The sequence below is a fragment of the Carassius carassius genome, chromosome 5, assembly GCF_963082965.1.
Source record: "Carassius carassius chromosome 5, fCarCar2.1, whole genome shotgun sequence".
Classification (NCBI taxonomy): Eukaryota; Metazoa; Chordata; class Actinopteri; order Cypriniformes; family Cyprinidae; genus Carassius; species Carassius carassius.
Genome location: NC_081759.1, coordinates 29,669,647 through 29,691,293, shown reverse-complemented (window position 1 = coordinate 29,691,293; position 21,647 = coordinate 29,669,647). Strand labels below are relative to the sequence as shown.

The 21,647-nt window shown below is 37.8% G+C and overlaps 1 protein-coding gene across 1 annotated transcript in view; it reads left to right on the top strand.

Annotated features, from left to right (window-relative positions):
- The window catches only part of LOC132141207 (androgen receptor-like), a 73,244-nt gene continuing 51,597 nt past the window's right edge, over window positions 1-21,647 (top strand). The window contains exon 1 of the mRNA XM_059550526.1: window positions 1-1,992. Within this exon, the coding sequence (XP_059406509.1) occupies window positions 617-1,992 (1,376 nt within the window). The 5' untranslated portion in view covers window positions 1-616. The remainder of the gene's footprint in view (window positions 1,993-21,647) is intronic.

The window sequence follows — 21,647 nt, the reverse complement described above, 5'->3', positions numbered from 1 at the left end:
CGAGCGAACTCTCCGTAAAATAACTGCTTACCCTCGCAAAACACCGTGAAACAGCAGGCTCTCCCAGCATTACCTGCGCCTGAGCCCAGGAGACTACCTGACACAAGAGAAAGGGGCTTTAATTGTACTTTAAAAAGGAAAGTGTGGGATGTGATGTGCCCGGTGTATTGTAGTAACCGGAGTCGGGCTGATCATGGAAAACAGGCAGCGATAAGCAAATCTTATCGCTTGTTCTCAAGTTAGACAGAAAACAACTCGAGCGGCGGAGATAAATTCCCACCCTTGTAAGGTTCACTTTCATCCGCTCATTTATGGACAACGCGCGTAGCCTGCAGTCTGACTTGAGCATACGGCGGGACTGGATAACGCTGTGACGAGCAGAAGGCTGTTCACGTGCATTGTCGGAAAACTTTTCAGTTGACGTTTATTAAGAGCCGCCTATGCGTCTCCGGCGTGCGTGAGCGCTCGTTTGATTATTTTTGCTTACACTGTCTCGCGCAGCGCAGCTCTTTGGTGTCTATCTCACTCGAACTTTTCCAAGGATTTCGTCAATGAACTTGTTGCGGTGAGTCCCCTTTAAACCCTCACGGCCTGTGTTGTACGCTGTTTGAAGACTATGGATGTTCCGGGGGAGGCTTGCGAGTCCCCAGACGCAGTTTTTCACAGAACTTACCAGAGTGTTTTCCAAAACGTGTGCGTCGCGAGAGCGAGCAACACCGAGAGTTTGGACTTTTCTAGCTCCGAGAAGCGCGGCTGTCTACAGGAGACGGAAAAACGTTCAAGCAAGCTGTCCCCCAGCAAGGGAATAATATGCTGCCCCGAGAAAGAGTGCGAGAGTGCGAGTTCAGTGATGCGGAGTTCAATAGGAAGTAAAAGCGACACGTCCCTGTCATGTTCGGGCCGCGCAGACGCCACCGAAAGCAGCGGCAGTCGCGCAGGTTTCCTTCGGGTCGCAGAGATCGGACAGAAGGGCTGCGCTACGGCTGAAGTTCACTCGCGCCGTGACGCAAGAGTGGCGAGTAGTAGTCGTGCGTGCAACACCACCACCACCAACAACAGCAGCAGTAGCATCTCGGAGACAGCTCGAGAGCTGTGCAAAGCTGTGTCCGTATCTTTGGGCTTAGCTATGGAGTCCAGCGAACTTGGCGATGTGGAACCGCACCTAGTGCCGCCGCCCCTGACCACTAAAAGTAGTAGTGAGAGAATCTATTTGTTTGGAATGCCTTTGCTCAACTGCTCAGTGAGCGAACGGGAGGCAGGAGGGAAAGAAAGAGAGTACGCTCTCGCGCCGGGACGAGACAGAGGCGCAGAGCTGCGGGGCAGGGACAGACTGCTCGAGATGTTTAAAAGTGGCGACCTGGAGCAGCTGGCAGGTGAGGTGACGACCTTGCAGTGCAGCAGCGCGTCTCGATCACACCTAACCGCGGATGCGCAGGGTGTGCACGAGTTCGCCAGCGTGTCCGGGGACATTGCCAACTTGAGTTCAGAAGGTACGACAGGACCGGACATGGACGAAACGCGAGCGGCTTCGTGCCAGTTCGAACAATTGTTGCCCGTGAGCATGGCCCATTTCGTGCAACCGGAGCTCGAAAACGAACCGAGCCAGAGCTTCGCAAAGCCCGCAGAGATGTCCGGTGAGTTTGCGGGCCCTGTGGAGGATTACGTTAATCTGTATAACGTCAAAATCAAGGCGGAGATGATGCCCCGTGAATTAAATGACACTTGGGCGTATCCGCATAGGTACGGTGAGGACTGTAACGGCCAGTACGGGTCTCCCAAACAAAGGACCCCATACGCATCTGGCCATGATACCCCTTTTATCTGTAACCCCTACGAGTACGGCCGAAACGAGGCTCTGGTTCCGCGGGAGCGACCTCCGCCCGAACAGTGGTACCCCGGCGGGATGTTGACCCGTCCCCCTTACCCTAACATGCCCTGCTTGAAAAACGAGATGGGCAACTGGCTGGATGTAACATCATTAACGGATGGCAGGTAAGAGGGGGCACTGCTGTGTTTTTTCTTTCCACACAAATTATGTTGTGCGCTACAACCAATTCGTAACGTTGATAAAGTTGATTAAAATGGCGCGCGCTTAAATAACACGCTTGTCGTTGTATCCCGAAATGCGACTATACGCAGGACATTGAAAAAGACTTGTAGAAATGTTTGTTTACAGTCTTTATTGATTTTAATATGATTAATTAATGCCTAACTTAAATGAGCAAGAAACAATGCACAGGACCATTATGCACTAATTTGAAGTGCATTGAGTTTTTATTCCAATATAATAATTATTTTATTTTATTTCCAACATGTACAGACCCATGGATCTTCTATTCAAATTCTTTGCTGCCCCATAGTCACAGAGTTTGTGAAATATTTTAAATAAAAGGCTTTGTTTTATAAGACCAGTACTTGCATGATCCCTGGTTTCGTGTTCAGTTTCAGTTCTGTATAGGAATGTTATTTATTGGTTTTCTATTAATGGACTGGGTTCAGCTGCTTCAGGACCATTTTATTAGGTAGGAATTAAATTAAAATTCCTGAAGGAAGCCTTAATTTGTTTGAAGTTCCTCTCTTTATGTCTGCAGCCAAGTAAACCAGTCCACAGAGGCAGCTGTACACATTTAACACACTCACTCCTTCTTTAGCTGGGTTCCAGCGATCCTGCCATCAAGGCAACCCCGCACAGTTGTGACCAAGCGCAGAGACACCATGCGCTTCATAGCTCTTATCCTTGAACCTCTCTGTATTCTTGTTCTCGTTCTGAGTCATTCACACATTTAATCACCCACAAACTATACATGGAAAGGGAACATTTTGATTAACACACCGACATGGAGGTCCTACTGTCATGCTGTGCATTTTCATTGACAGGTTTTAGTTAAATTGCATTGCATAGGCTTAACAGTTTAAACATTTATATCTTTTACTTTATTTGGTTGTTTTGATATCTCACTTTGTCAAAATTTATTGTTTTAAAATGTTCTCTAAAATTATACATAAATGTAATTTGATTTGACTTAACAGTGGGATGGCTGTTTTAAAAACGGGTTTCAATTAGATCTGCACCGGCTGGAACAAAAGCAGAACATTAATTAGAAAATATGCAAGCTGAAAGGAAACTTTACCTTAAATTAAGTTTATATGGAGAAAACCAGTTGCGTGTCTCTGCGGTTTTCTAAAGAATAGTTTGGTGCTTCAATCTGAGCCATTGTTAAACAAGCATTTTTTTCCAAGGCTGTGTTTTTAGTGTATATGTGTTTTTTATTCTTTTTTTTTTTCTGAAAGGAATTTGAGCTTAGTTGTGTGTTTAACCTTTACAACTTTGGGGTTTGTGTTGGATGCAAAACCATTTGATCTTTGCAAAAAATATGGTTAAAGACAGAACATGAAACTGACACACAGAGACCCAAATAATGAGACAAAGTGTGAGGGACTTTATACTGGTCTTGACCTGATATCACACATAATAAATCTTCTGAACATGAGTCTTACAACGAGGCCACATTTAGTCAAAAAAGTGTTTGAATACCACAACAAAAGTTTTTAGGGTACACTTTACTCATTTGAGTAAGAATTTTTTTTACTTACATGTACAGTCCAAAATATTAATCTTTTTTGATGGTTGTGGTTGTCTGCTTGACAACTAGCTATAAAGTGGCTTTTCTTTTCAAAATATTGAACATTTTTAATAAACGGTGACTTTGATGATTGGATGGTGCAAAAATAGACAAACTGTGAACTGCTGGATGACCAGTGAAGATAGATAGCTGGGTTAGTGGTACAAATTTGTTCGTATTTATTTGTGTGTGTATGAGTGGGACAGACAGTGAGAGAGAGAGAGGGAGAGGGGGGGTTGTGGGGTTGTGAGATTTTTTTGTGTACGTGTGTCTCTGTTATGTAATAATCTGAAGTACACTTTGGTCAAATTCAATTCTAGTCAAACAGCATTCTGAACAAGGCAAAGGTTCCTTACAAAGCGTTCTAGGTAGAAACACGTGGCTTGAACTGAGAACCCTAGAAGAGTTCACTGTAGCCCCATTACACTAGAGTTTTGAGAACCCTCAGTCAAAGTGGTTTTATTTACAAATGACTGTGATTTTAGGTGTATTTAGCAGTTAAAGTGTGTATTATGTGCTGTATTACAGTGCGCAAGGCATACAACAAACAGCAGCAGGGCTAAGAACAAATGATTACTACAAGGGATAGTTTACATTTACATTTAGTCATAGCTTATGCTTTTATCCAAAGCCACTTACAAATGAGGACAATGGAAGGAATCGAAATCAACAAAAGAGCAATGATATACAAGTGCTATAACAAGTCTCAGGTAGCTTAGGATAGTTCAATCAATAACGAAATTTCTGTTATAAATGATGAACTTTCATGTCCTTTCAAACTCTTTTTACTTGCTTTCTTCTGTGAACGAGACAAATATTTAGAGTGTTTGTTCAGACAGTAAAGTCAGTGGGGTCCGGTGTTGTTTGGACTTGAGTGTTCTACAGATTATGTTCTTTTGTGTTTCACAGAGGAAAGAAATCTGACAGGTTTGAAACAACATAAACGATGACATAAAAAATGAATATTTACTCACTCTCATGCTCCAAAAAATAATCTTTCTATATGAGACAAAAAAAAAATCTATGATATTAAAAATGCAAACACAGTGCTCCCCACAATCTGAGATGTATAGTGAAGTGGTTAGCTATATTCCATTTTAATGTGTGGGTTTAACGTCTATACTCTTGTCTCTGGAATATTGCCATTTTGTTTATATTATAATATAGGCTAATTTTGAGCATTTGAGCAAGGTTCGCTGTTTAGTGTACATTTACTTGTGCTAGTTTTATACCCCCCCACACCTTTCTTTTTTTGTTGGAACTTGCCCATTGCTTTTTTGTTGTTGTTGCTGTTTTTAAATGCACTTCTTTTCCTGGGAAGTGACGTCAATGATTAATAACAATTCCTCTCAGTATTGATTTGTTGACATAGCCCTTACATTGACATCCTTTGGAAGGCTATGCAGAGGTGAAAAGTTGATGAATACTGAAGGTATTAATGTGAAAGGTGTTAATGTGAAAATGTGCTCATAGACATCACATCACAACCTCGCAGATTTCAACAAAACATTTCCACAACTAAGCATTAATAAATAGCCTCCATGGATGGGAGGTATTTTTTGAAAGTTTTAAAATGTATCATGCATCAAACATTTTTAATTTGAAATTTGAAAACAGAATTTTCATGATCTGGTCCCCACATGAAATGAGACCTGACCCTATTTGACATGGTCTGGGTCTTATTGTAAGCAACATACCTTATTAGATAGCACGTCTCCTCTTAAAGGACTTCAACAAAAATCACACAGAGACACTTTTTTTACAGTTCAGTAAATTTCCTTTGGATTTTTTTCCTGTTTATTATCCTGGAAGTCTTATTTAAAGTAGTATATTAGTAAAATGGCTGTGTATGTGATTTTGTTTTGAAAGCAATTGCCCCTTTAACTTAAACACCTTATGTTTAATAGCTTTTCTTAAATGCTATTGCTATGTGTAGATCATTTTCTTCATTACCCTAATTTTTTTTTAGGTTTGTTTTTTCAGATCTAACCCTAATTACTTAAATATAATTTGTATAATGATGTATAAGAAACCAAATGTCAAATATCACTGAGCACAAGAAAATTTACTGTGCTAAAGATGTTGAGTTTTTTTTTGGTCTAGCAATTTATCTCAATCAAGCACAAGTTGACACACACACACAGATCCTGAAAAAAAAACAATATAGGGTGATTCGCATATTATTTTTTCTTTGAGCTACTTTGACATATGTGGGCGACATTTTCTCATTAGCACTGAAACAAAAATGTGCTCATTGTCCTTTTCATACAGGCAAATGTTGGCTGTAAATGAAGAAACAAACACTTGGCAGCAACCCGTTCATTGGTTAATAATCAAGGGGAGATGATCTATATAAAAGGCTGCAATCTGCTGTTATCCTGGTCAGGGCTCCAGACAAAAAAAAAATCAGTTAAGGAGCCATCAGCACCTATAAGAAACAAAAATTCCATATTATATATATATATATATATATATATATATATATATATATATATATATATATATAGCCACAGAATAAACATGTTTCATTTATTCGTTTATTTTTTAAACATCTGAACAGTTCACATGGCTCTAGACTTGTTCTTCCCACTGGTCACTCTTTTGTGACTAACTTTCTCATTTGGTCACTTTATTTTTTTTGCTAGAATATGGGATTAATCAGTGAATGCTGATGAACTTTTATCAAAGTTTATAGTTATATGGTAACGTAAGTGGTTAACATTCAACTCAGCCGGTTTTTTATCAGTAGTATTATTTGTGCTTTGAATTTTGTGAACGAGAGTTCCTCTTAATATTTTATGCGATATAGGCTACAGATGCTTTAACTTTTTTACAAGAAAATAAAATTGTCTGTTTTGCTGACATCTATACATCTTTCACCCATAAAGTCTAAAACAAAAGATGGACTCATTGTTATTCTTTATTAAAAAGCACAACAACAGTGAAACAGTAGGCTACAATGACAAATAGCTTACATAACGTTTGTTTAAAAAACATATAAGATAAAACAATAAGATGATGCATGGCATACACCACATGCTGTATTATCTTTTTCGCCAGCACCTAACCAACAAATACTAGCACTTTTCTTTTTTTCTTGTCTTTCATAAAAATAAAATAAATAAATAAATAAAAAACCCTGGCTATGCGTTCTGTACTAGACTAACTGGGACGTGTCATGGCACTTGTATACTGTTGTTGTTCTCTTGTTGATCTGATTGCTTCTTTTGTTCTGGTTTGTAAGTCGCTTTGGATAAAAGCGTCTGCTAAATGATTAAATTTAAATGTAAATGTATTATGTACCAACTAATAATTACAGAATGTTTGGCAAACACTGAGAAATCAAATAAATAATTTTTTTAAAGAAAACCTCCATAGCATAACGTGAGGTGAACAGCAAAGATAACAAGCTTTTCAAAATGAAAACAAAAATAAAAAATAAACTGGCTCTTGGCGACAGGACTTGCATGTTTTTTTTTTTTTACACAAGAATACCAACATGTTCATCTTCTCTGGTTTAAGAAGCTTACTTTACTTTACTTTACTTTACTTTACTTTACTTTAAGTCTTTTACTTTACTTTAGCTTGAAAACCAATTTTCACTCGAAGTTCATGTGGCTCAGTGATAGAGCATATTGTGTTAGCAGTACAAAAGGTTATGGGTTTGATTCCCAGGGACCACACGTAAAAATTTTATGTTTATCTGCTTACCCCCAGGGTATCCAAGATGTAGGTGACTTTGTTTCTTCATTAGAACGCAAATTATGATTTTTTACTTTAGCCTGTGAAGTCTCTAGGTCGTACAATGGATGGCAATGGTAAAAGAATCTATGAGAGAAAAAAACATGCACAGACAAATCCAAATTAAACCTTGTGGCTTGTGACGATACATTAGGGGTGTGCGATATGATGATTTTTGATCGTGGACGAATTTCTCCACGATCTGTTTGTGAAGAAATATCATAGTATCATGCTACAGCGCACATTCTATCAGCTGCAGTTCTGGTGCCTCCGTCATATACTGTACAATGCCACATGCATTCGCAGCAGTGTTAGCAGTAGAGTTACTGTCTTATTATTTGCATGTGCTTTTAAATGTTTCATTCGCACACTGGTCTGACCTGTGCTTTTTCTGAGAGCTGCATAGGTGAGTGTGATTTCACCAAGTACAACATGTTCCTGGAACAACATTCCAATAATTGAGATATAACTTATCAGGTAATATCTGTTTTAGGCCTAAAATCAGGGTAAGGTGCTTCTACACCCTTGTTAATCAGCTATCATTTCCCTCTGATTTTAGGAATAAATTATGGGTAGGGTTATGTTTAGGGGTAGAAACTGGGTTAAGTCTGAATTTTTGGACGATAATGTTGATCCTGGATCATCAAAAGATGTTGATCCAGGAACATGTCTAACTTGGCAAAATCACGGCGACCAGCTGCATACACCCGAAGCGCGTGCGCTAAAGCCTTTCAAACAGCGCCTGATTATTGAACTAAGTTATCATTTGCGCAAATACTGTCAAAACACACAAGATTTACATGTAGACTCATTTACATGTAAACTTATATGTGCCTGTATATTATATGCGTGAAGGTCTTAAATTAACAGTACACCTATTAAACATGTAACATACTGTCATTACTGTAAAGGGATAGATCACGCTAAAATTTCATTTTTGTCATTATTTACTCACTGGTCACATTATCCCAAACCTGTATTAATTTCTTTCTTGTGCTGAACACAAAAGAAGATATTTTGAAGAATGTGGGGTAACCAAACAGTTGCTGGTCCAGACTGAATTTGATAGTAGCAAAAACAACTTTGGAAGTCACTGTGGACCAGCAACTGTTTGATTTTCCATGTTCCTCAAAATAGCATTTATGTTCAGAAGAAGATAGAAACTCATTCAGGTTTAAAACCACTTTTGAGTGTGTAAATGGTGGTATAAAAATAATACACTATGACAGAATTGACAGACAGCTGACAGAATTTTTGGTGAACTATTCCTTTAATGTCAATAAAACAACAAAACACAAAGGGAAAAATCACTCACTGCTCTTGAGTGAAGAAATTTAACACAATTGCTTTAGGAATCAGTTTATGTGCTTGTGCAATGTATATCTTTGTTATTGTTTTATCTTTGTAATTAAATAATAAGATTTTTATCTTCGCCCTCTTTGGCCTAAATATCTGCCATTGTTTTGTTTTTTTTTAATCTTGAAAGGCTTTGTCTTTATAATAGGGAAATTAATTTGGCTGTAATGCTCAGACAACTTGCAAAATAGTAAAACCAACATGACAAAGAATTGTGATAAAATCATGAATTGTGATATTTCTAAAAAAACGTGATATGATATTTTTTTCCATATCGCCCACCCCTATAGTCCTCATTGGCTTCTCATTATCATCATGTTTACAGAGAACAATTCTGAAAGAGCATTCGTCATTACTGGCTTTAGCAATGTTAGGTGGCTAATGCACCTTTTGTTTACAGGACTGTCAACATCTTTATTTTATTGTTGTATTAATTTATTCATTTTATTTATTCATTTATTATTATTATTTATAAATGTTCTAAGAAGTTTGAGGTTTACTCATAGAAAGAGAAAGTGAGTGAGAGAGCCCTAAAATTAGTATTTATAAAATGTTATATTTATTTATTTTTGTTCTATCATGTTAGTTTTAAAAATGTTCATTAGCTTCATTTTGAATTTTAATGTTTTGTATTTTCAGGTTTTGTTCCGGCAGATTATAGCTTTTGGGTGGAATAAATTCAAATTAATAAGAACATCCAAATGTCACTGGTAGAAAAAACAGACATTTATGAACTCAGTTATAAGTCAGTTGTGTTCCATTAATGGTCAGATTTGAGCAAAAATTATCAAATGTAATTCTGACAGGCTTTCACTCAGGGTTAATGGGCTTTAAAAAAAAAAAACACAAGCAGCACAAGCAAAGAATATAAAGGGTTCAGGAATTAAAAGCCTAAAAGTTAATATTTGAATATTGACTTGTTTTACTCTTACTCTAATTTCAGTGATGATATGCTGATCCTACAGAACTTTGCAAAATGTGCAGGTTAGAGGATACTCAGAGATATCATAAAAAACTGGACAGAAATGCAGAAAAAATAAGCAGATTAATGACTGATCTAACAGCTTTTAGTATAGAAGCAATATTCTTCACACATTCTCACATTGTTTTTCTCTTGAAAATTATATGACACTCAACAAATTATGTAATGCTGCCAGAGATGGACAGCTGTTGGAAGCTCTGTGTGATAAGGCTTAATACTGTGTAATACAAACCATATATAACGGTTTGGTGTATCCATTGATAGACTTCCCACAAAAAACACTGGGGCAAATTCACAAAATAGTTTATGTGCTGTTTTTTAAACATGAAACTCTGCAACTTTTTGATTAAATACCCATAATGGATCTGCAAAATCACTGACATAGCACTGCATTTTAGTAAAGGCATTGCTATTCTTTGAGGGGAAATAAACTTCTACCTATGTATATTTAAAATGACTCATTAAAGATGAGTCTTTCTCATAGAAGCCAGTGCTACAGTATATGCGGAAAGCAGGCGGTAAATTGACTTTCATTTATAGATGTCTGTGTGCATTTTTTATTTATTTATTTTTGGTCATGACAGTAGTTATTCATCAAAGGATGATCAAATTATGCAAATTAGGGGTTATAATCATTCATGGTGTTTTGTGGTTTAGTTGGGCACACCTAGTAATTCAAGTGTCTGAATTGCTGTGGTGGAGCGACTGTAAAAACTTGTCAGATAACAAAAATGTGCTTCATGTGGTTCTTTATTAAAAAATAACATTTCATGTCACATAAATCAACCAAGCTACATTACATCAAGGTTAAATTGAGTAGAAATAAAAATGAAATGAAAGTAAAATTAATGGTGACCTATTATGCCCATTTTTACAAGAGTGTAAGTAAAGTTTTAGCTCAAAATACCCCACAGATCATTTTTTATAGCTTGTTATAGCCACTATTAGGGTATAAGCCAAAATGCACAGTCTTTGTGTGTGTCCCTTTAAATGGAAATGAGCTGGTGCTCCTGGCCCCCTTTCAGAAGAGGGAGGAGCTTCAAGAGCTTACAGTCGGCATCTAGTCATAGCTGGGGGCGTGGCGAGGGCGGAGTCGGCGTGGGGGAAAACACTGCGAACATCGTGTGTATTTGAATGGCAAAAATGCACATATTGAGCGCTCATTCCCAGAGACACGTAGAACAATTGTAGTCTCTTTTAACTTTAATATTCATATACACTAGTCCATATCGATATTTGATTCATTTTACAGCCCTAATGTAGATTTATTCATTTAAAAATAGCCAAATTCCGTGACGTTCTGCTTTATACAGCAAGTTCTATTTTTGACTGGATTCCGCGATTCAATCGTTTCGCAAACACAGACGGGGTGAATTTATGAATGAAAGTGTAAAAGTTCTGACACAAAACTAAGTTGTTACGTGTCCACACGCTTTTTTAAGTGGGTTTATGTTCGACACTAGGCTAACGTTACATAGTTTTGCTTCAGGTAGAATGATAATGCTAATTATATATACATGTCACTTTCTGAAACAACCTTACACAGTTTTGATAACGTTAATAATGAACATGATGTTAATATAGCCTGCCTGTGATGAAATGCCGACTGCACACATACACATGCTTAGTCTTGGGATTCCACAACTTCCCTTGATCATCCTCACAACTTATTGCTTGTAGCCATTTTGTCATCCTTTCCGTTTCTGTATGTTTTTTAGGAAGGATGTAGAACTTCAATTCATAATTTGTTAGTTTATTGGAAGTACAGAAAACTACACAGCAACTCTTCGGCATGATTGTCCCGTGTATTTCAATTGGCGCCAACGCAATGTTTTCCCCCACGGGCTAAATTCACATCACGTGACGGGGCGTTCCCGGGGGCGTTCCCAGACCAACCATCTGTATCTATTGAGAGTTAGGAGTCACGTGCCGATTTGGATTGATTTGGGTGGGGTCTGAGCCGGTCGGCCATGACGGTAGGAGACGGTATCGGTTACCAGGGGCAATGCCTTCAGAACTTCACAGAGGCGAGACTAAACATTCCATATTACATTTACAGAATAATGGACTGCATCATATCTTGACATTTTTTATTTGAGAGCTGCACAGTATCTTACTACAGCTTGTGAGTGGTTAGATGTTGAGTGTTATTTGAGTGTATACTGTGGAGCTAATGTTAATTAATTGATGTGAGCTTAATACTCCAACTGAAAAAAATGCAATGTTTTATATGCTTAGATTTTATTGATGGTCCTCTTAATAAATAGACTATAAGCAACTTTGCAACTACATGCCAACTCACTCTCATTAGAGTATTAGTATGCTCAAGAATGGTCAAATCTAGTATGGTAGAACAAGTTTATGTACTTGTAAAGACACTTATATTCAGTTTATCTGTTGGTTGACCCCACAAAATAAAGTGTTAGAATATATTTACAGTAGCAGACATACTAATACTCTAATGACCACAAGCCTATATGTAGTTGCAGAGTTACTTATTAACAGCTATCTAAAGGATACCATCAAAATAATAAAACTGATATTACAATAGAAATAGTTAAAAGCAAATGCGTCATATCACACATTCATCTGATCTGATATCTGATCTTATGGCTGTTTGAGAGAATTTTTTGTATTATTATTTCTATTATTATTACTGCTTATAAGTGGTCTTTGACCGCTTTAAGTAAAGTAGCATAAGAAAAATGGCAAGATATGAGACTTATAATACATTATAACTATGAGAAATATAATCCATTGTAAAAGTGGATGCATCGTGTTCATTGTGTTTTAAATCGTCATACTCTTAAAAGCTATATCCACAAATAAGTAAATATTATAATATATTAAAACGGTTCTTATGAATATTCATGAGATGATACAACATGTTGTGCATTCATTATAATGCCTTAAGAATGCCCTTATAAGGTATTATAAATACAGGCTTCATAGAAAGTTTTTTACCGTATTTTGTTATATATTTTATATACAGTACTGTTCAAATGTTAATGGTAAGTATGATTTTTTTAAAGAATTTATACTGTAGAACCTTGAGAATGAATGGTCACATGTAAACTCTAAAGCATAAGCTACCTTTACATTCGGACCCTACGAAATCCATTATACAGTATTTTCCCCTAAATTCTATGGTTTCATTGTTATTTATTTATTTATTTTTTTGGATTTAGTTTTTTATTATTTAAAACCAAATTTAAATAAATGACCAATAATAATAATAATAATAATAATAATAATAATAATAATAATAATAATAATAATAATAATAATAATAATAATAATAATAATAATAATAATAATTAAAACAAATAAATTATTAACACTTTATAATTTAATTAAAATAAAATATAACTTGTTTTATAGGCTACTTTTTATATATACTTTTAATATATTGTTATATATACTTTTTGTCTGTCAATAAACTGCTCCAAAACAGAACTTTATAAATTAAACCATGGGTTAAAAAAATATCTGGGATGCATATTTCTTAAAAATATAATTGTAAGTATTAATACTTTAAGAAATACATTTTAGTAAAGAATTGTAATATATGTCCGTCATAATTTCTACACATTAAGCAAAACTTTATTTTTGGGGGTTTATCCTGCTGTTGGTTCTGTGGTTCATGTGTCATGTTCTCAATGGTTATCTCAGTCATGTGTCTTGTCTCTCACTGGTTGTTTCTTGTCATGTGACCTGTATTTGATATACATATTCCTCATGTTGCCTTTGTCCTTTGTCTATTGTTGATGTTGTAACCTGCTGTCAGTGACAAGTCAAGTCTGTTCAAGTCTGTTCATGCCGAGTCAAGTCTCTGTTTGCATTATGTTAGTATTTTCGATTACCTTTGGAAAAAAAGCTGCACTTGGCTTCTTAAACTCACCTTAAGTGGACTGATTGTTACATAGAACATGCAGACTTATTAGCGACATGCACTGACCGGCTATTGTCATGTTTTTTTCTGGTGTGTGATCGGCTGTGAATAAACAACACTTTAAGCTTGCATGATGACTTTATAGCGTTTGTATCCATTGCTGTTCTACAGAACTAAATATTCTCAATATATGTGAAAAGTCTCAGTATTTAAAAAAAGAGCAAAATAAAAGGGCAAGAAAACTTTTTAATCTATGTTTTAAAAAAAAAAGTATTTTACCCCCAGTTATAATTATTTTTAGGGGCCAAGCACCGAAGGTGCGTAGGCACCTATTGTAATTGTTCCCGTTCCTATTATTATTATTATTCCTTCTTCCGACTAGGAGTCTATGGCAGCCCATAGAACCGATTGCGGGAAAGTTGTGATGGTTTGACATTCTGATAGAGGACAGTGCCAACATTAAGTACACCAATTTTGGTGTGTCTAAGTCATTCCCTCTAGCACCACCAACTGTCCAAAGTTTCACTTTTATTTTGTTAATAACTTTTGAACACTAAGGCTAATCAACAAAATTCCTGAGCTCATGCCGATTAGATTGCACCCTATGAAGTCATTTTCCGTCATAGAAATATGGCCGCCATTTAGAATTTTTGGAAAAACCTACTTTTTCGAACTCGTCCTAGACGGTTTGTCCGATTTACATGAAAATTGAACCAGATCATTTTCAGGCAGTGCTTACCAAAAGTTCTGGAATTAAAATTTATTCGTCAAACCGTTTTCGATAAACGCTCGAATGAATTTTACGTAGCGCTTGCAAAAACAGTTGTAAGGCTGTATCTCTGCAATGATTTATCATATTCAGACCAGACTTGGTACATGTCATAATAAGCATGACCTGAGGCTACATGCTACGTTTCGGCGCAGCGCCACCTACTGGTCCGGAGATATGAAAATTGCTATTTTTGCTTATAACTTCTGAAGAGTTTGTTCTAAAATTGATCATGTTAGAATCAGGGCAACATGCCGAGTCGACTGATATCCAATTTTTCCATATCGGCCATTTTGACTGTCGGCCATTTAGAATTTTGTGCTAAAATGCTTTATTTTAAGAACACATCAACGAATTGTTATGAAACTTAGTATGGGTCATCAGTACAATGTCCTGAAGGAGTGTGAGAAGTTTCGAAACAGCGCCACCTAGTGGTGAATTGTTTTTTTAAATGCTTATAACTTTTGGTGTGGTCGACTTATTTTCACGAGACTCATCTAATTAGACTCCTGAAACCTTACAGAGTCCTACGATACCAAACATTCTAGGTTTCGCCTTATGGTTTGTGTAGCGTTGTGATTTAGCGCTTAAAAACCATTTGGCTATATCTTCCAAAACGCTATTCCGATTGAGACGAAACCACCGTCAGAAGTTAGGAAACATAGGTCGATTGCAATACACAAATGCCAAAATGCGAAAATATTGATAGTAAGGGGTAGTATAATTCAATCAAAGTCAAGAGTCAGTCATTTTTTATGTGTTTTTTCATATAAATATCTATAACTCTGAATTTAATTGAGATATTTTCACCAAAATCGACACACATATGTATGGGCTCACTCCGAGGACACATAAAAAGAATGGTGGGACTGAGCCTCTTGGTGGTGCTATAATAGAACAAAACATGAAATTCCCATTGACTTCAATACAGTTTTGTAAAATAAAATGCTATACTAAACAAATGCATTAGAGCAATATTACGAAACTCAGAATGTGCCAACAACACCATCCCCTGAAGGTACTCAAAATATTTCGAAACAGCGCCACGTAGTGATCAAAAGTTATAACAAAATATACAAAAAGGCTAATAACTTTTGAATAAATCTGGCTATTGAAATGCAGCTGGTCTTAATAGATTCCTTGGGTCAAGCCAAGAACATAGATACCAATTTTTCCTTATTTGGCCGAACTTCCAGTCCGCCATCTTGATTTTCATTCAAATCCTACTTTTTCGAACTCCTCCTAGACCGTTTGTCCGTTTTTCACCAAAATCGAATCATATCATCTTCAGACTACGCCAACTAAAACTTATGGATTTCGTGTCAATAGACGCAACCGTTTTCATACAGCACCACTATGAACTTTAAGCACTGTGTCAAAATGTCTCTAAGGCTATATATCTTCAAAGCTTTGACATACTGACACCAAAATTTGTATGTGCAAGCATCACCTCACACTGACCATTCCACACTAATTTGGTAACAGCGTGTTGGTTACACGTGATAAGCCAATAAATCCTATTACTAGTTGTTGTGTTTATTGTTTTAAAGCCATTTTTCCTAAAATAATCTTAAAACGGTTTTAATAACTCATTCCTGCCATTCATCTGAAGCTTGCTTCTGTAGTGCTTGGCCCCATTATTGCTGCTTGCAGCTATATTATTAAGATTGTTTTTTAAAGGTAAAGGGCTGAAGTTTTAAACTTGCTCAGCGCTTTTAGACTTTACATGTTGTCATCTCATCAATATAGGTGCTTATTTCCATTTCAAGAATGGTGAAAAACTTTCTCATTGTTACTCTTGATGTGAATATTTGTCGAAGCCCTGCTTTGATGCTTTACACATGCTTTAGTGGACTCAGCAACCACATGGTTGTGTGATGATTTCATTGACAGAACAACTCAAAAATCGCTCCACCCTCAAACAGTTATAAAAATCTGGGAGATCTTCGACAGGGCAGAGGTTGACCTCTTTGCCTCAGAAGACAACTCTCATTGCCCAGCTTACTTTTCAAAGGACAGGGACGTGTTGGCCAACGACTGGCCCAACCTCCTCCTTTTATGTTTTTCCCCCAAACGGTCTGATCCTGTAGGTAATCAGGTGAGTCAGGGAACAGAAGCGCAAAGTTCTGTATGTGGCCCCGCTCTGGAGGAATCAGCATTGGTTTGCTCTCGGCAGCCCCATGGCCCATTCCCCTGAGACGGGACCTCCTCTCTTAGGCAAACAGAACTGGGCTGTGGTCTCTGCACCTTTGGTCTCTCGATGGGAACTTTCCAGAGAATGTGCTAGACACAATCTCTCAGGATAGAGCACCTTCTGCAAGATACTGCTAGACCCTTAAATGGTCTGTCTTTTTCGCCTGGTGTGCAGCCTGCAGAGAAGACCCAATCTCTTGCAACATATAGCTGATCTTGTCCTTCCTGTAAGAGCTGTTGGACAATGCCATTCCCCATCCATGGTCAAGGTCCATGTAGCAGCCACAGCAGCATCTCACGCTCCTATAGCTGGCCAATCGGTGGGCTTGAACAACTTAGTTGTTCATTTTCTGAAGGGGTCTAGAAGGCTAAACCGCCCCATCACCGTCCCTACATAGGACCTGCCCACAGTGTTGAGGGCTCTGAAGAGCCCTCCATTAGAGATGCTACAGTCCATTGACCTTCGTCCCCTGACAATTAAGACTGCTCTGCTACTTAGCATAAGCATCAGTAAAGTGTATGAGAGATCTGCAGGCACTATCAGTGAGCCCCACCTGCCTCTAATTCAGGGCCAACAACTCTTAGGCTGTCCTGAAATCAAGGCATGGTTACGTACCTAAAGTGCTGTATACTCCATTCAGAGCACAAGTAATAACTCTATCTGCACTTTCTCCTTCAGAGCAAGACCAAGAGCTGAACTTACTCTACCTTGTCAGTGAATTGAAAGTCTATGTTGTGCGCTCCACCCCGTTCAGGCAGACGGATCAGCTATTTGTAAGCTTCGGTGGCCACACCAAGGGATCTCTGGTTAAGAAGCAGATACTTTCCAAATGAATAATTGACGCTATTATGCTAGCATACTCTTCTTTGGGCCTTTGAATGCCCTATGGGAGTAAGAGCATTGCCTCTTCCTGGTTGTGGTCTAACGGTGTGTCCATTGCAGAAATTTGTGCAGGCGGCCGGCTGGGCCTTGCCATCCACATTTGCCAAATTTTATAATCTGAACATCCCGGCCTTACAGGCTCTGGTCCTTTCTGCATAAACAGGGCACTTTGTCGTATGACAAAACCAGTGCCTGGGGTTTGCCTTCTTCATGTACACTCTTGGCCCTCATTGAGTTTCAAGGCTGTACTAAATTATCTTGGGATGATTATGCAAGGCTGGGCTGACTTCTGTGAGTTTGGTGCATTCTTCAGGCTTACCTGAAAAATACTTGGTCCCTCTGGGCCGCCTTGGGTGCTTAAGGCAAGTTCAAGTATTATTCGTTCCTCTAGCATAGCACGGTGGGATTGTACTGGTATCCCAAAATGTTTTAGCAGATGCAGTATGAGTAAAGTATCGATAGGGAATGTACTTGGTTACTAAGGTAACCTTGGTTCCCTGAGATGCGGAACAAGTACAGCATATTTTGCCGTGCAATGGAGCTGCAAGACTCAGTTATCGCTTCAGTCAAAGTAACCTGAGGATCAGCATCTTCAAAAAGCTGGTCAACGGAAGTGCTCCAAATTTCTTGGTAAACAGGTGAATTGACCTTGGTTTTCAAAAAACACAATGAACCAACACCAGCAGATGACATTGCATCCCAAATCATCACAGACTGTGGAAACTTAACACGGGACTTCAAGCAACTTGGGCTATGAGCTTCTCCACACTTCTTCCAGACTCTGGGACCTTGGTTTCCATATCAAATACAAAACTTGCTCTCTTCTTCTCCTCAGCCCAGGTAAGACGCCTCTGATATTGACTGTGGTTCAGTAAATTCCTTGACACATCTGTGTGCAGTGACTCTTGATGCCTTGACCCCAGCCTCAGTCCATTCCTTGTGAAGTTCACCCAAATTCTTGAATCGATTTTGCTTGACAATCCTCATAAGGCTGCGGTTTGCTCGGTTGGTTGTGCATCTTTTTCTTCCACACTTTTTCCTTCCACTCAACTTTCTGTTAACATGCTTGGATACAGCACTCTGTGAACAGCCTGCTTCTTCTGCAGTGAATGTTTGTGGCTTACCCTCCTTGTGAAGGATGTCAATGATTTTATTCTGGACAACTGTCAGATCACCAGTCTTTCCCATGATTGTGTAGCCTATTGAACCAAACTGAGAGACCATTTTGAAGGCTCAGGAAACCTTTGCAGGTGTTTTGAGTTGATTAGCTGATTGGCATGTCACAATATTCTAATTTGTTGAGATGTGAATTTGTGGGTTTTTGTTAAATGTGATTAACAAAATAAATTAAAAGAACCAAAGACTTAAACTACTTGTCTGTGTACTTTTCCACGACATTCTAATTTATTGAGATGCACCTGTATATTCATTCATGTGAGAGTGTATGATTTTATTATATCTTTAGCTAGTGCCTTGATACATATTGTAACAGTAACCAATATTTAGCGCAACAGAGACAGAGAAAATTAAAGGGAGGGAGAGAAGTGAAAGATAGGGCATGTATGTGTGTGTTTGTTATGTGTGTTTGTCATTGTGCATAACCTTGACATCTCATGTCACTATAGTTATGTCTGTACTCTGTGTCAAATCAACTACTTGGTTGTGGTGCAGTTGTCTTCTCACAAATACACACACACATACACAAACACACACACACAAATTTGTCCCTGCTCAGTCTTAACTTCATACTCCCTGTCTCTACCTTTCATCAGTAATGATAACACACACGACACTCTCTCTGTGTTATATTTAGGTGTCATTAACATCCCTGCCAAAATGTAAGTTCAGTTCACATGAGCTGATAAGGCAGAGAACCATACTACCTTAAACATCTACATTTCATCAGTATCAAAACACTGTCACTGACATTGATGTGATGAACATTTGGTCAACATTTACCCAAACTCATGTCGTTCCAAACCGTTCTCTATTCTGTAGAACACAAAAGAAGGTATTTCAAAGAATGTTTCACATGTACAGTCGTGGCCAAATGTTTTGAGAATTACATAAATATTAGTTTTCAAAAAGTTTGCTGCTAAACTGCTTTTAGATCTTTGTTTCAGTTGTTTCTGTGATGTACTGAAATATAATTACAAGCACTTCATATGTTTCAAAGGCTTTTACCGACAATTACATGACATTTATGCAAAGAGTCAGTATTTGCAGTGTTGGCCCTTCTTTTTCAGGACCTCTGCAATTCGACTGGGCATGCTCTCAATCAACTTCTGGGCTAAATCCTGACTGATAGTAACCCATTCTTTCATAATCACTTCTTGGAGTTTGTCAGAATTAGTGGGTTTTTGTTTGTCCACCCGCCTCTTGAGGATTAACCACAAGTTCTCAATGGAATTAAGATCTGAGGGAGTTTCCAGGCCATGGACCCAAAATTTCAACATTCTGGTCCCCGAGCCACTTAGTTATCACTTTTGCCTTATGGCACGGTGCTCCATCATGCTGGAAAATACATTGTTCTTCACCAAACTGTTGTTGGATTGTTGAAAGAAGTTGCTGTTGGAGGGTATTTTGGTACCATTCTTTATTCATGGCTGTGTTTTTGGGCAGAATTGTGAGTGAGCCCACTCCCTTGGATGAGAATCAACCCCACACATGAATGGTGTCAGGATGCTTTACTGTTGGCATGACACAGGACTGATGGTAGAGCTCACATTTTCTTCTCTGGACAAGCCTTTTTCCAGATGCCCCAAACAATCGGAAAGGGGCTTCAACGGAGAATATGACTTTGCCCCAGTCCTCAGCAGTCCACTGTGCGTGCAGATCCGTCACACCTGCCTGCTGCCATTCCTGAGCAAGTTCTGCACTGGTGGCACTCCGATCCCGCAGCTGAATCCTCTTTAGGAGACAATCCTGGGCTTGCTGGACTTTCTTGGACGCCCTGAAGCCTTCTTTACAAGAATTGAACCTCTTTCCTTGAAGTTCTTGATGATCCTATAAATTGTGGATTAAGGTGCAATCTTAGTAGCCACAATATCCTTGCCCGTGAAGCCATTTTTATGCAATGCAATGGTGGCTGCACGTGTTTCTTTGCAGGTCACCATGGTTAACAATGGAAGAACAATTATTTCAAGCATCACCCTCCTTTTAACATGTCAAGTCTGCCATTCTAACCCAATCAGCCTGACATAATGATCTCCAGCCTTGTGCTCGTCAACATTCTCACCTGAGTTAACAAGACGATTACTGAAATGATCTCAACAGGTCCTTTAATGACAGCAATGAAATGCAGTAGAAAGGTTTTTTTGGGATTAAGTTAATTTCATGGCAAAGAAGGACTGCAATTCATCTGATCACTCTTCATAACATTCTGGAGTATATGCAAATTGCTATTATAAAAACTTAAGCCACAACTTTTCCAATTTCCAATATTTATGTAATTCTCAAAACTTTTGGCCACGACTGTACAATGAAAGTGGCAGTGGTGAATGAAGTACACAAATCAAGTACTTGAGTACAGATATGTGTAATAAAATAATACTCCAGTAAGGTATGAAGAACTCCTTTTCAATTTTACTTCAGTGAAAGTACAAAAGTAATTGATTTTTAACATACATAAAAAACTTATTCTAATTCTAATTTCAAACAGTAAGAAAAAGTGTTTTAAAGCTTGTTCATTTGCAGAACATCACAGATAATATATAATATGAGAATAAGGCCTGTGTTAGGGATTACATGTTATTTAAGGAATATATCATTATATTTTCATAATGATATATATTTTTTTCAAACCTAGTCTGTGTAGGCTAGTTACTAGGTTCTGAACATAGCGTCATTTGTTTTTCCATGAATTGTAATATATATAGGTGGATGAATAAAAATATTTAGACATTATATTTAAAAATTATTTCATGTTAGTGTCAGCTACAGTAGCTAATTAGCTAGACAGTTAGCATCAGATAACAGTCCTGTCTGATTTTCAGCATGGTTATGAATAAACATTCATATTTATAAACAGTTTTTTCAGCTTGTCTTTTTCATTTTAAGCTATAACTGCTTGTTCTTTGATTTTGCTATGAATGTATGTAAAGCAAATGTCTCTGTCAGAGTGGCAGCATTTTACCCCACCTGTGGGAAATGCCCTGGAACAAATTTAGCCAAATTAAAAAAGATATATATAATAAAATGAAAACTCT